The 16,599-nt window shown below is 39.5% G+C and overlaps 1 protein-coding gene across 8 annotated transcripts in view; it reads left to right on the top strand.

Moving 5' to 3' along the window:
- Positions 1 to 16,599, top strand: part of NEB (nebulin) — a 173,556-nt gene that overhangs the window by 90,349 nt on the left and 66,608 nt on the right. For all 8 annotated transcript variants that reach the window (XM_044303563.1, XM_044303568.1, XM_044303566.1 and 5 more), the window contains 18 exons: positions 11 to 124; positions 1,127 to 1,324; positions 1,423 to 1,527; positions 1,616 to 1,720; positions 3,816 to 3,923; positions 4,080 to 4,187; positions 4,446 to 4,553; positions 5,005 to 5,109; positions 5,197 to 5,301; positions 5,405 to 5,503; positions 5,635 to 5,745; positions 6,702 to 6,806; positions 6,917 to 7,021; positions 7,586 to 7,690; positions 8,906 to 9,010; positions 9,101 to 9,205; positions 12,442 to 12,546; positions 13,569 to 13,673. In XM_044303563.1, the coding sequence (XP_044159498.1) occupies positions 11 to 124; positions 1,127 to 1,324; positions 1,423 to 1,527; positions 1,616 to 1,720; positions 3,816 to 3,923; positions 4,080 to 4,187; positions 4,446 to 4,553; positions 5,005 to 5,109; positions 5,197 to 5,301; positions 5,405 to 5,503; positions 5,635 to 5,745; positions 6,702 to 6,806; positions 6,917 to 7,021; positions 7,586 to 7,690; positions 8,906 to 9,010; positions 9,101 to 9,205; positions 12,442 to 12,546; positions 13,569 to 13,673 (2,001 nt within the window). The remainder of the gene's footprint in view (positions 1 to 10; positions 125 to 1,126; positions 1,325 to 1,422; positions 1,528 to 1,615; positions 1,721 to 3,815; positions 3,924 to 4,079; positions 4,188 to 4,445; positions 4,554 to 5,004; positions 5,110 to 5,196; positions 5,302 to 5,404; positions 5,504 to 5,634; positions 5,746 to 6,701; positions 6,807 to 6,916; positions 7,022 to 7,585; positions 7,691 to 8,905; positions 9,011 to 9,100; positions 9,206 to 12,441; positions 12,547 to 13,568; positions 13,674 to 16,599) is intronic.

Raw genomic sequence — 16,599 nt, 5'->3', positions numbered from 1 at the left:
TCTTATCTAGGTGAAGTACCGTGAGGAATACGAGAAATTTAAAGCCCTCTACACTCTACCAAAAGGTATTCAGGATGATCCAAACACTGCAAGATGTATCCGAGTGGGCAAGCTTCCTCTGGATGTGAGTATTCTCAAAGGGGGTTACTGTTTTAATATGTCTTCGAAGATCAACATCATTATTCACACACACTAAGACTGGCTATGTATATATGATAGATGTTTACCAAACCAAACAATTTCAACAGGAGCATGTTTTAAATTTTCTGGGATGGAGCCACCATCTCACCTTCCATTCATTTTGATGGGGCAGCCCAACAGTCCTTCAACAGCAGTTCTAGGGGGAAAGTTGTCAGAGGTTGGCTCAATTGTTCTTACAGGAGATAAACCTGTTTCCCATTTCCTATTGAAGTAAATATGCTCTCTGAGCCCGACATACATGAGTGTGGGTAAGGGGGGGTATAGCTGTCAACCAACAGTCATCTAAGGCTGCTACCACATTGCATTTGTCAGCTGACATGTAGGCATTTTCACGGGCCCCCATAAACTCGACAGAGGTCAAAACAGTGTAATTGGGCTAAAATATGTTAATATACTGTGCAGTATACTTTTTTAAATATAGGAGCCTATAGGCGACAGACAACACTGTATTCCCATTCAGTGGCATCCATCGGAGGTCTACTTTCGGAAATTCTCCCAAGGAATACCTTCCACAAATGCTGTGAAACACAGTATAAATGCGAACTAACGTGTATGCCCTCTCCCTCAGTTCAAACTTATTTTCAAAATGTAATCTTTTAAATACTCACCATAATGAGTCTTCTATTTGCAGTATGTGCATGATGCCCAAAATTCTCCACAATTTGTGAAAAACAATTTCTAATAGCCAAGAAATCTGATATGCTGATGCTAATATAGACTTAATTGCACTACTTACAGAGTATGTACACTTTTGCAACCAATTTATTGATTTCTTCCCCATTTCTAAAATTCAAATAAAACTTCAAAATAAAAACTTCTAAATAAATTCAATTAAACCCCACAAAAGTGCACTTAGCCTTCCATGTGTAATTGGATATTATAGTCAGCAGCTATTTTTCTCAAACGTCTCACATTTTCTTTGTAGCGTTTGTACCGAGAGACCTATGAAAAGAACAAGGCTAAGATTCATATAGCTCCTGATATGATGGACATCATCACTGCCCGGGAAACACAAAATAAAGTCAGTGAAATTGACTACAGGAAGTATCTCCATGAATGGATCTGCCTCCCCGACCTTCAGCTCTACGTCCATGCTCGCAAAGTCAACGATCAGTTGAGTGATGTGAGTACGAGTCAACCCACAGTTCTTCATAGATTACATTTTTGGGATGCATTTGGTGGACTATGAACCTGTTCTTCTTGGTCTTTCTCCCATCCTAGATTGTCTATAAAGATGACCTCAACTGGTTGAAAGGATTGGGCTGCTTCGTTTGGGATACACCTGAGATCCTACATGCCAAGCACGCTTATGACCTCCGTAGTGATGTAAGTGTAGTGCTCTGGTCAGGGGATTATGGTGAATATATATAAGATGTAATTATTAAAAGCAAAAAAAACAACCTTTTTTTTCCAGTACAAATACAAAGCCAAAGCTGAGCAGATGAAGAAGACTTACACCTCAGTTATGGAGACTCCAGTCTATCTTCAAGCTGTCGCCAGTGGACAACAGAGCAGTGATGTAAGTCATCTCTCTTTATCTTTTCACCTATTCTATGAGTAAGGTAAGTAGTAGGAGGAGGTGAGAGCATGGAAACTATGGCTCTCTCTGCCGTAGGATGCAGTGATAGATCAATTATTTGGATATTGTAATTAGGTCACCCTTAGAATATCACAGAACAACGTATTCGGGAAGAGGGAAAATTATTACACTATCACTGTAAACATGGAATTATTCAGAAATATTAAAATATATAGTATGTATATTTTGAGGGTCTTCCAGGTGTCAATTTAGAGTTTAGCCACCGAGAAATGGGTTTGCCCCTCGGGGCAGGTGCTCCGCTTTCAGGCACGGGTAGCCGCAGAGGTTTGTATGCAGACAGTCATCATCTCAACTCCACTTTTCAAGATGACAAATCCAAGGGCACATCCCAGTACCCAGGAATCGTGAGTGATACAGGATATATATATATTTACCTAAACAATTTAGTCTGTATGTTATTACATCAAAAATTACCAATTTATTGAAGGTCACAGTATCATTTGTTTTCTTGATAATCTGAGGTCACATCATTACTTGTGCAAGTGAATATCTATCTGTGTATTATGTTTTTTTTGGGGATTATTTTGTATACACACTATATATTTTAACACTTCTGAATAAAAGTTATATTTTAGAGGGTTTCCATATTTACAGTGATAGTTCAGGCCACCCTTAGGTCATCTTTTCATGCTCCAAGGCTCTCCCTTGCCCTGTGCTGAATCGCACAGGGCAATGGCTTTTTCTGGAGATCCGGTGACGCACCAGGCTCTCCATGGGTAAAGCTAGGCGGAGGCTTTCACCTAGCAGTGAGCCCGGTGATGTCACCAGCACTAGTGGGCAGGCTTTAGCACTGCCCTAGCCTGTAAATGCTCCAATGCTCATGTGAGAGAGTCTGCGTGGGTGAAAACAGGGATATGTCCGGGTTCAGCTCTGAACCTGGACAACCCCTTTAACTTCCTGTGTAAAGGCAACACTAATTGCTACCAGATGACATGCTATAAAAACATATAGATCCTTGTTACATGACTCAATAACAGGACTTTTTCTTAGAAAATAAAGGATTTTCGGGGGAAGAATCAGAAGAGATCCCACATGCTTTATCTATGTGGGAATCTTTTAATGACTGTTCATACACTCTTACCCATGGAGGAAGCATAGAATTTGGATTTAGGTCCCATGTTAAGGGATCACACCAAAGTTATACCACTACAGACACATGGAGGCAGGCAGCACACAGATGACATCTATGTGCTGGCCTTTTTTTTTGGGTGGACCCATAGACATGATTGGGTCCATGTGCAATCCACAAAAAAATTGTGGATTGGACACAGATACAAAATACGGTTGTGTGCATGAGCCCTAAGTCCTTTACAAAGTAATTTACCTTTTAAAAAGAGAAGGGCCCAATACTGACATCTGGGTCTCCCCATTGGTAACTGTTACTCTGTTTGAAGATATACCATTATACCATTAAAGGTACTGTTCAGGGAAATAAAATGTTATCTGATTGTCACCCAAATGACTATTACTTAGTACTAGATACTTTCATTCAGAGTACTGCTCCTATTCTAGAACCTGCCTCATGGTCCCAGCACCTCCAGTTTTGGGCTTGTTCTGACACAGAGAGAGCTTCTTCCACCTTCCCAGTCATGTGAATGCGCTAAAGTAAATGCATAAAATTCATTAAGGGGTGCAGTCCTCTTAATCAATTTGGTACATCTTCTGTCAGTCTGTGCACTAGAAAAGCAAAACTGTGCCAAGTCTAGGATCTGGTGTACAACTGCAATAGAATTTATGACAATTTCCAAAGTAAATGATAGTTGATCTATTGGAACCCCATCCCGCTAACCCCACCCTCAAGTAGGAAGAGCAGTGGAAATTAGTTTATTTTTTTTAAGGCGTAAAATTCTTATTGTGTAACATTTACTGACTCCTGTATGCCAGAAAACTGTAGGGCAGCCTTATAGTTGTCATTAAGCTATTAGGCTATGCAGAACATTGTCAGTACCATTTAACAACATATAGGAAATGTGAGATGCAGTAACGGTGTAACTAAAGGTTTTCTGTTCCGCAGGTTGTGTATCATACTGATTATGAGCAGAACATTAGAGGAAAAATGACATCAACCACGAAAAATGTTGAACTGGACAGAGCCACTAATGCCTACAAGATACGCAGTGATGTGAGTGCATTTATCAAGTATATACTGGTATCATGGGATACTAGTTTCTGAATATGGATGTAGTATTTTTAGATAATTGGAAGATAGATAGATGGATACTGTAGATAGATATAAGATAGATTTAATAACCTTCTTGTATATACATTTTTTATACAGAATCTTTATCGTGATGCTACTATCAAATCCCTGCCTAAAGGTTACAATCTTCCAAAAGACATGCCGTCAATCGTACAAGCCAAGAAAGCTCAGACTATCGGCAGTGATGTAAGTCATACTGCTCTATGTAACATTGGTTTTTGGCTCTTATGCTGTTGTCCAGCTCTGTTCCAGCATACATATATACATACCTGACTGACATCTTCATGTACACCTCAAGTTTATACTATATAGGTACTGTATACTGGTAATGATATTGTGTATAATATTCACCTTCCGTATCTGCTGCATCGTGACCTCCTATATATACTGTGGTATGAAGCAGATTGATCCTATTAATCTTCTTTTTCTTATGAATTAACACAGCTGAAGTACAAAGAAGTATATGAACACCTGAAGGCCAAGTCTTACACTCTGCCTCCCGACAACGTCAGCTTTGTCAATGTAAAGAAAGTGAATAATATCGTTAATGAGGTAAATAATTCAAGACTTCAACAAGTCTTATATTTCAGTAATTTATTGGAAAATCAAACCTTTAAGGGGTTGTGTGTACAATCACTTGTCCCAATGAACCCATGGTATTAAGCTTACTACCGGGTATCTCACTGCTGGAGCTCCCAACAATCAGCTGTAGGACCCAACTCTTCAATTTCCCTGCAGCACTCCTACAGGATAAATTAAGCATTGAATTAAAAGGTCTCCAGGTCCTCCACAGTGAGAAGTGTTCTTTATAGAAACTGTCTACTCTAGCCAATTGGTAAGGAACCAGGGAAGACTCTTTCTGTACGGTCAGAATACCCTATTAGGATATTTTAAAGTAGGCTTTAACTAAACCAATTAAACCTCAGTGATCTGTAGAAAAAAGTGTAAAACTGTTCTATTCCATTTTTCAACACATTGTCAAATTCTCTTTCTTGTATTTCAGAGGCTCTACAGACAATTGTACCACAAGATGAAGGATAAGATCCACACCACTCCAGATACTCCAGAAATCCGCCAAGTCAAAACCACCCAGGAAGCTATTAGTGATGTCGGTTATCTATCTTTAAGGTCTACAGTCTTCTGGGAGGCCACCGGTAGCCATGAAATCTTCAATTGTCCTTATTTTGTCTTTTAGCTGGTGTACAAATCCGATTACCACAAACTCCAAGGTCATATGATCTCCATGCCATTTACCCCCCAGACTATTCACTGCCGCTATGTTGGAGAAATTACTAGCGAGGTAAGTCATTATCTCCTCTTCGAAGGTCCTAGTTATCCCCAAATTGTCAATGGGTGATTACCCATACATTACTCACTGAACTATGTCTAATTATATCTACTAGAATAAGTACAAGGAAGACCTGCAATGGCTGAAAGGCCTGGGCTGCTTTTTGTATGACACTCCAGACATGGTGAGATCACGTCACCTCCGCAAACTCTGGGTAGGTAAAAATTATTTCTCAGCCTAGTCTATTGTCCTAGTTATTGCTCCTTATGTACGTAATCTACTTGTCCTAGTTATTTACTCTTCTGTAATCCTAACATACCTCTCTCTGCACCTTTTTTTCATCAGTCCCACTATCAGTACACCACGCCTGCTAAGAAGATGTTGGATAAATACAGTGTGGTCTTGGATACTCCAGAATACAGGACCGTCCAGGAGCTGAAGACACATCTCAGTCAGGCAAGAACTTTACATCACTAAAAGTGTAATCCTTGTCTTACAATGGGACTTACAGTGGTACAGCAATATGGAGTCTAGAGATAGCATTCGTAACCTAGCCTGTCTTCCTGGGTAGCCCATCGGACCCAGAAGAGAACAGTAGCACTGTATGAGAGTGGTGTATGGGCAAAATGAGTGGTGTACTTCATTTTTTTTATACAGCATCTTGTAATAACTCCAATCCAAAAATTGTAGGGGTATTATCATCATAGATATCTGTTTAGACATAAATATCTGATAGATTTGACTCCCACCTCTGGGACCCACACTTACCTCCAGAATGGGTGCCCTTCAAACTCCGTCCCACCCAGAAAGGTGGCCACTGGCCATCACATCCAGGTGGAGAGTGAATGAAGAGGTGGTCATGTGGCTCTCTCCATTCACCTCTATGGGAGTCACAGAAACAGCCAAGCTTAAGAACTGTCCACATGTGACCACCTCACATAGTGGAATGAGGGTTGGGGGCCAGAGGTGCAGCCCGCATCTATTAGAGATTTATGGCACATGGCTACACTATGAATACCATGAAGGATGGGAATTTTGCGTTAAAGATAATATATCATGTGGATATTTTTGCACTACCAAAATTAAATTTTGTCTTTTTTTTAAAATAAAATATACGTTTTATTAGATTGTCTTCTTGGCAGTCTCAAAGGTTTAAACGGGTTGACTAATCTCAACATCCTCTTTCCATATGCTCTACTAAAAGGATTTTTAAGAGATTTTTTAACTGATAGGTCATCAGTATCTGATTTGTGGGGGTCCAACACCTGGGATGTTTGAGCTGTTTGAGAAGACACATAAGAAAACTTTTAACCTGCGTATAATCATAACCTGACTCATAAGTAACTAATTTTATCTATTATTATGTTCAGAAGATTTGGTAAATTAACATGGACCTTTTTATATATCTTTAGGTTGTATACCGCGCAGCTGGCAACAAGCAAAAATCAATCTATACATCAGTTACAGAAACTCCAGACTTCCTCAGAGCCAAGAAAGGACAACAAATCCAGAGCCAGGTAAAAAAATAAATAAATAAAAAATACGGATTTTGAAAATATCACAATGCATTAAATATGCAAACTTGTCACATGACTGTAATATGCCTATTTTTGATTTTACCCCATAGTACCTGTATGTTGAGGTGGCATCCAAAGAAAGACCCCATCACCATGCAGGTGGACAGACCAAAGCCCTCAGTCTGGCTAAGCATGTCAAGGATTTTGTCAGCGAGGTAAGACTTCAAGCTTGAGATATGATTTAATGGAACCATGCCTAATCCTAATTCCTATTAACTGGAGCTAGACAAGAATAAATTATTGGTCAAACAGAACATTTCTGACCAGCGGGATCTCCAGCCGTCATGAAAATGGAGGTCCCTGAGTCTCCTTTGCCTATGGAGTAATAGTGCATGATCAGTGTTTCGTTCACATCTATGGAACTGATGTACCTAAATGCACCTCAAAAATGAGATTAAACAATTTAGCAAATAGTCTTGAATAAAAATCTCTTACAGATCCTATACAGTCCTATGTGTCTCCATGGTAACAGACTACAAACGAACCGTGTGTAGTCTGTATCTGCAGTTATCCTGCTTTCCATCTGAGATCTGCTTCTTGCTAACCTATTGAATATAGCTTAGCAGGAAGTAGAGACTGATGGATGGTGGATGAAATATGAATGCATGTTAGATATGCTTAACACACATATGTATATAGCCTTTTTGAATATTTGTAAATCTGATAATACTATTTCTTTAGATATTTTGTGCACTGACATTTCCATTCTTCTTTTTCAGAAAAAATACAAAGCTCAATACGAAAAGCTGAAGCACAAATATATATCAGTTGCTGATACTCCCATCATTTTGCGAGCCAAGAAAGCCTACCTCAATTCTAGTGATGTGAGTCTTGCATATGAGCTATAGTCTCTTATATGAATGCTATACAGTACTTCACTATACAGTGTGAAGACTTGGGTTCCTTGGGCCCACCAGACTGCCCACCCATCTTCTATATAGAACCTGTGCACGTCCATTTTTAAATACATGGAAAACTTTGGACGGATCATCAGTAAGGTCTAATTGTTTTTTTTGTGACTTAACCCATAAAACAGACCCTAGTGACAAGTGATTTGCTCCGAAGTGACCTCCCAATGGGGTTGTCTTCTGCTTGATCTTTCAGGACTATTTTTTGTCAGAGGCTCCGGCCCTGAAGGAACCTATAAAATACGGATCACCTTTTTTTAAGAATAGAGGGGGACATTTATCAAATCTTCTACGCCAGTTTTGTGGCGTAAAAATGTTGCAAACCTTGTTGCGAGTTACGGTACATTTTGGTGAAATTTGGTGCCAAAATTGGAGTGAGAAGTTGGTCAGGAATAAAGATTGGAACACTTTTATGGTTCATTTATGATGTGCGATTTTTTTAAAAAAAGTTGCATCTCCACACTAGGCAACCCCATGGCGTAGTTTCACTGACAGTGGCGAACCCACATAACTCTTGTGTCAGAATTTAATAAAACCTAGCACCATCTTTATATATTTGGTGCAGATGCACAAAGCAACTCCATTCTAAAAAAATTGCCTCAAACACACGTACATTGATAAATGCCCCCCATAGTCTGCCATTTCATGGTTATACTAAAGTAAGAAAATATCTAATTTTGAACCGACAACTTAGTTACCTGCCATATTTATTGTACCTATTTTTACCAAGCTGTCAAATAACCCAATTTCTTGTAAAACGTGTCAGCTTGTCAGATCTGTCAATAAAATGTGGTTGGCTCTGGAAACAATTCTCTGTGGCAATTTTATCCAAACCACTTACTTTAAAAATAATAATAAGCATTTTATTTTTAAATGCCCTATGTGTGGCACTATGCATATGTCAAGTCTGCCAATAAAAAAATAATCATCCAATCTAAGCCAAATCTAATTTTTTTATCAATTATTTATGAAAATAAATATATTTAATACATTTTAAAAATATGAAAAAAATCCAGTCATTATTGTATCCAATTTTATAATTTCTTATTAGCTTCAAGGGGACATTACCTAGTACTTAATAAAATGAATAACTTGATATTTAAATTTATTCAATTTTTTTCTAATTTTTAGCTGCGCTATAAAGAAACCTTTGAACAAGCCAAAGGCAAGTACCACACCGTAAAGGATGCGTTGGATATCGTCTACCACCGCAAGGTTACTGACGACATCAGTAATGTAAGGATCTACATGCGTTTGGTTCAAAAAATTTATAAATCACAGTATAGCCTCCGATCATTATATTTGCCTTGTTGTTTTTTTCTTTAGGTCAAATATAAAGAGAAATATGCCAGCCAGTTGGGCATTTGGAGATCCATCCCTGACCGTCCTGAGTACTTCCATCATCGTGCCGTCACCGACTCAGTTAGTGATGTGAGTAGAACCATTTCCACGATTACACATTACTAATACTTGTTGTTTGTAATATTATTTTTACAAAGGGACCAAGAGATTCTCTTATTGTAACCAATTAGAAATTCCTTACATTTTTGCAAAAATGATACTTCAAATATGGTTGTATTTCTGTAGACAATACCACGTGTCAGAGGTCTCCTAGCCAGGGCTTTTTGGCAGTTGGGAAACCACAACTGCTACAAGGCCCTAAGTTTGGAAACAAGTCGGAGACCATAATTATTCTACAAACACCTAGAATATTATAATATAATATTTAGGCAGCCATAAGTGAGGGCTACATAGTAACAATAGCTAAACTTACTGTACTTACTGTATCTATATATTGGACTTGGTTCTGGTAGGAAAGGATCTTGGAACAGGTATATAGGAAATTACAGTTCCGTACTTTATTTAGATTACACATTTATATATAGTGCATTTGGATAATTGTTAATATTTTATGTGCTTAGAGGCTATGGACACCTTCAGGGCAACATTTTTTCTGGTTACAATTTACTCATTTTAGGCTAAAAATAATTTTTTCAGTTGGTCTATATTAAAAGTTTTAAACAGTTTTGAGATACATCGGTTAAAAATCAGTCTGTGTCCTGTCAGCTGATGGCGTATGTGAAGCCTTATCTCAGATTTCCTGACCTCATAAACACTCATTATAGCTAAACTTTTATAAAATTGATAATAATATAGATTTAAGGGGTTTTCCAGTATTTTAATATTGATGACCTATCCCCAGAATAGGTCATCAATATCAGATCGGCGGGGGTCCGATACCTGGCACCCCCGCCGATCAGCTGGTTGAAGCGCTCCGTGCGAGAGCTGCTTTCCCTTCATCGCAGAGAGCACGTCCTTCATCGCATCGACGGATTGTAATTACACCGGCTCACCGCTGCGATGTCGACGGCGAGCAGGTTTAATTACAATCAGTCGCATTCACTTCAATTGGACGGCTTCTTCCTATTCGAGTGTATAGGAAGGAGCCGTCCCATTGAAATGAATGGGATGGACTGTAATTACACCTGCTCACCACTGCGATGTAGACGGCGAGCAGGTGGGAAGGCAGCGCTCGCACGGAGCACGGCCTTCTCTTCAACCAGCTTATCAGCGGGGGCGCCGGGTGTCGTACCCCGCCGATCTGATATTGATGACTTATTCTGTGGATAGGTCATCAGTATTAAAATCCCAGAAAAACCCTTTAGATGAGTGTTTATGAGGTGAGGAGATAAGGCTTCACATGAGCCATCAGCTGATGAGAGCAATGGTCTGTAAACAGTGATTTCTAACCCCTGTATCTCAAAAACTGCTGAATTTTTTTTATAACTATCTATTGAAAAATGATTAAAATGCAATAAAAAATTGCCCCAAAGGTGTCCATAACCTTTAAAGGTGAAATCATTTCTCACAATGCTCTACACTGCAGGCACTCCATGCGAATACATATATGTCTGCCAAGTAGGGAGCCTGTTAAAAATCGGACCCTGCCTGCTGACAATTTGGACTCATGGTCTACACATCTATGGGGACATATATTACCCCCTATACACCAGAAAACTGGTACGGAAAAAAAAAGTCACAAAGTTTGGCGCATGCCATACTTCTGCAAAATTTTTCAACTCTTGGCGGAAAGGGTTGAAGCCTCACTTACCACTTTTCCAAAAAAAGTGAGTGGAGCCGCGCAGGGAGCATATGGTGCCAGATTTGTTATAATCCATGCAGGGTAATGTCCATAGATTATAGCGGAAATCTACACCAGCTCCCTTGATGGTGAAGATTTCCGTTTTGGCGCATGGACCTGCAGAGATGCATCACAATTATGAAGACGCATGTGTTTCATAATAATTGTGGTACATCTGACGCCAAAGGAGGACAGGTTAAGACTGGCGTGTAATACTCTGGTCTTAGTAAATGCCCCCTTTAGCGTCCGATTCAATGCAGTGTCTTCCCGTAGTTCATTGATTTAGTAGGGTTAATTAGTTAACTGTCTGTCAGTGTTATCTGAGGACACTTTATGGCAGTGTTATTAATACACTTTATGACTGCCATTATTTTGGCACCATCCAACATGAGTCTGGCTCAGACTAGGATTTCCCTACACATCCATGAATCTGACGTACTTAGGACTACATTCCGAGCACATTGCATCCATCGACAATGAATTAGCAAAGCTTTAAAAGTTTGGGCTATACAGAATACAGTAATAAAGCACATACTAATAGTCGGTCCATGGAACTGATTTCATTTGTGTTTGTCTCCAGGCTGAAAGCTCTTCACAACTAAAGCTAATTAAAATAGAGAAAATTACATTGTGAAGAGCTGTTTAGGTTGATTGGATCTCACCTGAATCGGGTGATTAACAAGACATTGTAAACAATGCTATTAAAAAAAATATAAAAACAAGACATAAAAAGGGACAATGATATAATACAGCACGGTCCATCTTTACATCTGGTCAATTCGTTTTATCATATGCACAAAACATACTATGAATCAAAGTACAGTACATACAAAAAGTACAAATCGAGTAGTTTTCCCATCATATAATGTAATGGCGTATCGCTAGATCTCGTTAAGAAACCCTGTTTCAGATTGATCACTTGATTGATGCAGATCCAGCTTCCGAAACCCCGCTGAGCTGTGATTTCTGAGGGAAATTCAAATGAGAATATAAAGGGTTCCTTTCGAATGGATGAGATGTGTCAGGCAATTATCGGGAATGAACCAGACATTCCCGATAATTGCCTGATCGTCAGCAATCACCTCTGATGTATAGAGCGATCGATACAGTGATCGCTTGTCCCTATAGAAAAATCTTTGTTCTTGGGCAGCCGACCGCTCTTTAGATAGTATAAGTTGCTGCGCAGGAACACTGATTTTTGGTGCCGGCGGCGCGACACGATCACCTGATAAACGAGGGCTTGCGCATTCATAGGCACGTTTTACACAGGCTGATTATCGGGAATGAATGTTTCTACAGATGCTCGTCCCTGATAATTGGCCTGTAAAAGGATCTTGACATATGAATAACCTATAGGCCATAGGGATCTATGGGCACCATGTTATGAATATATGTGTAGTGCAGCATGCATGGCTTGAGGCCCAAGACTGTACGTCTGTGAGTTACCTGTTCTGTGACTGAAGAACATGCACAAGAACTGAATGATTTGAAAAGAAATACTAACTCTATATATTTTTGCCTGCAGTTCAAGTACAAAGAAGATTTGACCTGGCTTAAGGGTTTTGGCTGCTATGCCTGGGATACCCCCGATTTTACTCTTGCAGGACAAAACAAAAAACTCTACAGTGGAGTAAGTACGGAGACATCCATCTCACCTGGCTGAGCTATTACATTACAGTTGCTTCAAAACTGTTGATTTGTATTTACTCGTTATTTAAGACTGAACACTTAGTATAATCCTATCTGCAGACTTCAATCACTTATAGCTGGGGACGTAGCAGGTAACTATGGGGACCCTTAGCAAAACTGAGCAACTCAAGACAACCTTTTTGTGCTCTGTCCCATTTCTTTTTCTCCTTACATTGGTCCCCCAGTAATCTGTAATTTACACTCTTCCCCTTCCATCATGGATTCTGATCGTTCACTGCACTTCAAGTTTTCAACTCCATCCGGACCACCTTGTCCGCTGGCCCCCATAGAAGCTGCTGTCATTTACAGCTAGGTTCCTGTAGATTTATGTCAATATAGATCAATTCATAAAGACCACGTTGGTCTAATTTTAATTACTCCTCTAGGCCTTTATCCAAAATGTCAAACATTAAATTTAAACTAAAATTTGGTGTGGGCTTCTGCAGTATGTATAATAGTTACCTACAGTATCACAAGCCTTGATAGAGGTCTTTATCATAAACCACCTTCATGTCCCTCCCGAAGGAAATTACCACCAATTCCCCCATTGGGCAAGTGAACCTTGAGGCAGCTCTGAGATACTTTAAGAAATATTCTAGGATTTTACTACTGATGCCATGTTTTCTGGATAGGTCCTCATTATCTGATCAGCGTGGTTCTCACACCCCACACTCCCGCCATTCAGCTCTTTCAGAGTAGCTACGGCATCAGAAGTCGGTGCCAGAATTGCACAGCTACGTCCGTTGTATACTGGATGGAGCTAGTTACTGCTGCACTGCACCTACTGAAGTGAATACTGCGTTATCTGCGTACTCCTATGCAGTTCTGCCTCCAACTTCCGGTGATTGGTGGGAGTGCTGGGTGTCCGATCCCACCGATCAGATACTGATGGCCAATCCTCAGTGTAAAATAATTTGGATAACAGAAAACGTACTGAATGATTTATGTTTCTTTCTTCCTCAGTACAAGTACCGTCAGTCCTTTGAAAAGACCAAGTCAATATTCAAACCCACTGTCGATACTCCTCTGCTCAGCCACTTCAAATATGCATCTCAGCTGGTGAACGAGGTAAGGTGATCGGAGAAAGAACAGCCTTTAGGATGCTTATTTCCGGTTACAATCACCCTAAAAAGATATTTTTTTAGTTTATACCGAGTTTTATTTACTATTATTTTAAAGCTTTTTTTTTTACATAGCATATACCGGTACATAGCTACCGCTACTTGAGGTAGTTGTAGTTCTACCACCATAAAAACTGTAAAAAAAAATTACCCAAAAATTACAGTTTTACAATTGAAAACCATGTAGGAAGATGCTAATGGGGCCATAAGCCTTAGAATAATATTACAACTATTATTTAAAAATAATTCTGTGTAAATGTATGTAACTTTTCAACGTAAAAAAAAGACAGTAATAATGTTATGAACTCCAAGCTGCATCTCAGCCAGTGTCACTTTAAATGAAAATTATAGATTTAATTGATTTAAATTTTATTAATTTTAAATTGTTTTCATTTTTAGAATATTATTGCTTATTGTCTTTGTTTTCTTTTACTTTGATTCCATTTTGTTTGCAAACTATCAGATTTTTTGTTATATAGTATGTAATCCAATTTGTATATCTTATCATTTTAAAGGGACACTGACAGGCCGTTAGAGCATATAAAGTGACATATATTCTTCTATTGGTCTTAATATGCTTAATTAAACTATACCATTATCGCCCCTCGCTGCCTTTCCTTTACTTTTATCAATATGCACATTACCTTACTTTGTGCCCAAGGGGCTGTCCCTCATTCAGTTCTGTGTCCAGCCGTGCCCCAACTGCCGTCTCCTAGTGCCGCCCAGCTCATTAGTATTCACTGCTCTGGGCGGCTTTTTTTTTCTCCCGACACAGTGAAATCCCGCGCATGCCCAGTACTATCTTCTACTGGAGCTGGAGGGTGCCGGGGACCTTATCGGGCGCAGGCACGGAGCGACAAGATGAGGCTGATGCCAGGAAGACAGTACTGGGCATTCGCAGGATTTCACTGCGTCGGGAGAAAAAAAAGCCGACCCATGCAGTGAATACTAATGAGCTGGGCGGCACTAGGAGACGGCAATTTGGGCGTGGCTTGGCACATAACTGAATGAGGGACAGCCCCTTGGGCACAAAGTAAGGTAATGTACATACGGAAAGGCAGCGAGGGGCGATAATGGTATAGTTTAATTAAGTATATTAAGACCAATAGAAGAATATATGTCACTTTATATGCTCTGTCAGTGTCCCCTTAAGTTCATTTAAGTTTAAAGGCTACGGATACTTTCAGGGCCATTATTTTATGATTGCATTTTACTCTTTTTGGGTTAAAAAGATTTTTTTTTTCAACTGGTCTTTATTAAACATTTTCAGCAGTTTTTGTGATCCATGCAGTTAAAAATCCACTGCACACAGCTCATGTGAAGCCTTATTTCTGATCTCCTGACCTCATAAACACTCATTACCACTAGAGATGGCCTTGCGGTTCTCCCGGCGGTCGTTTCGCAGCGAACTTTGCTTGTTCGCGATTCGCCGAACGGTCCAGCATATGGCGATGTCCGCTGGCGCAATATTCTTTTACATTATAAGGACTTTGACCCATGACACATCCATCAGGTGGTACAGAACAGCCAATTGAGACGTTTCAGCCCTTGGACATACCCCCTACCCTATAAATAAACCTGATCTGGCCGCCATTTTACATTCAGTGTTTTGCCAGTGTAGGGAGAGGTTGCTGTGTGGAGCAGGGACAGGCTGTTAGGGACACCAAACGCTAGCTAATAGGGCCACAAAAGTCCTTTTAAGGACTGGTATAGGTGTGCTATCGATAGGTGTGACTAACTGAGGGGTGTAATATACTTATAATATACTTTCTAACATAGAAAGTATATTATAGTGTATTTGTGTTGCGCGGCAGTTGTGTGCGGTTCTGCTGCGATACTGCAGGTTATTAGAGGGACAAACGCTATTGGAACAAATAATTTCTACTGGTGTGATATACCAGTCGCCCCCCCAAAAATGTGGCATACAGTAAAATAGTTTTTCAGTGAGCACATAATGTACCTCGAGTCACATAATGACAATTTATTTTATGTCAGGTGAATTCCTAATTTTTAAGGCCCGTACTTCTGTGGCTTCAAATAAAAAATTTATAGGCTCCAACAGGGCATATTTCAGAGAATTTCCCTTTAAGACGCATAAAAATGGCCCCTGATTTAGATACATATTTTTTTGAATTTTTGCCAATGATCCCCCTTTAGTATGTCACTGTCACAGACTATTTGTACACTTCTACTAAGTATTTGGTGGCTGCAAATATGAGCTGAACGTTTTTCAGGTTAACCTGCCATTAAAGTTAATGGGGCCCGCCGCGAACTTGCGGTTTGCGAACATTTGATCGCGTTCGCGAACTGTCCCGGCCAATGTTCGTCCATCACTAATTACTACTAAACTCAAACTGATATGAATATGGCTTAAATAAGTGTTTCTGAGGTCAGGAGATCAGAGATAAGGCTTCACAGAACTCACAGTAGGCAGTATGATTTCTAGCCCAAAATGAGTAAAATGTAATCATAAAATAATTGCCCTGAAGGTTTCCATAGCCTTTAAGTTACCTACATTGTGTTTTTTTTATATGATTTTTTTTATTAGTGTTAATATTGTGTATATATATATAAATATATACAGTCAGGTCCATAAATATTGGGACATCAACACAATTCTAACAATTTTGACTCTATACACCACCACAATGGATTTGAACTGAAATGAACAAGATGTGCTTTACATGCAGACTGTCAGCTTTAATTTGAGGGTATTTATATCCAAATCAGGTGAACGGTGCAGGAATTACAACAGTTTGCATATGTGCCTCCCACTTGTTAAGGAACCAAAAGTAATGGGACAATTGGCTTCTTAGCTGTTCCATGGCCAGGTGTGTGTTATTCCCTCATTATCCCAATTACAAGGAGCAGAT

The sequence above is a fragment of the Bufo gargarizans genome, chromosome 8 (assembly GCF_014858855.1).
Source record: "Bufo gargarizans isolate SCDJY-AF-19 chromosome 8, ASM1485885v1, whole genome shotgun sequence".
Taxonomy (NCBI): domain Eukaryota; kingdom Metazoa; phylum Chordata; class Amphibia; order Anura; family Bufonidae; genus Bufo; species Bufo gargarizans.
This window is presented reverse-complemented; position numbering and strand designations above follow the sequence as displayed.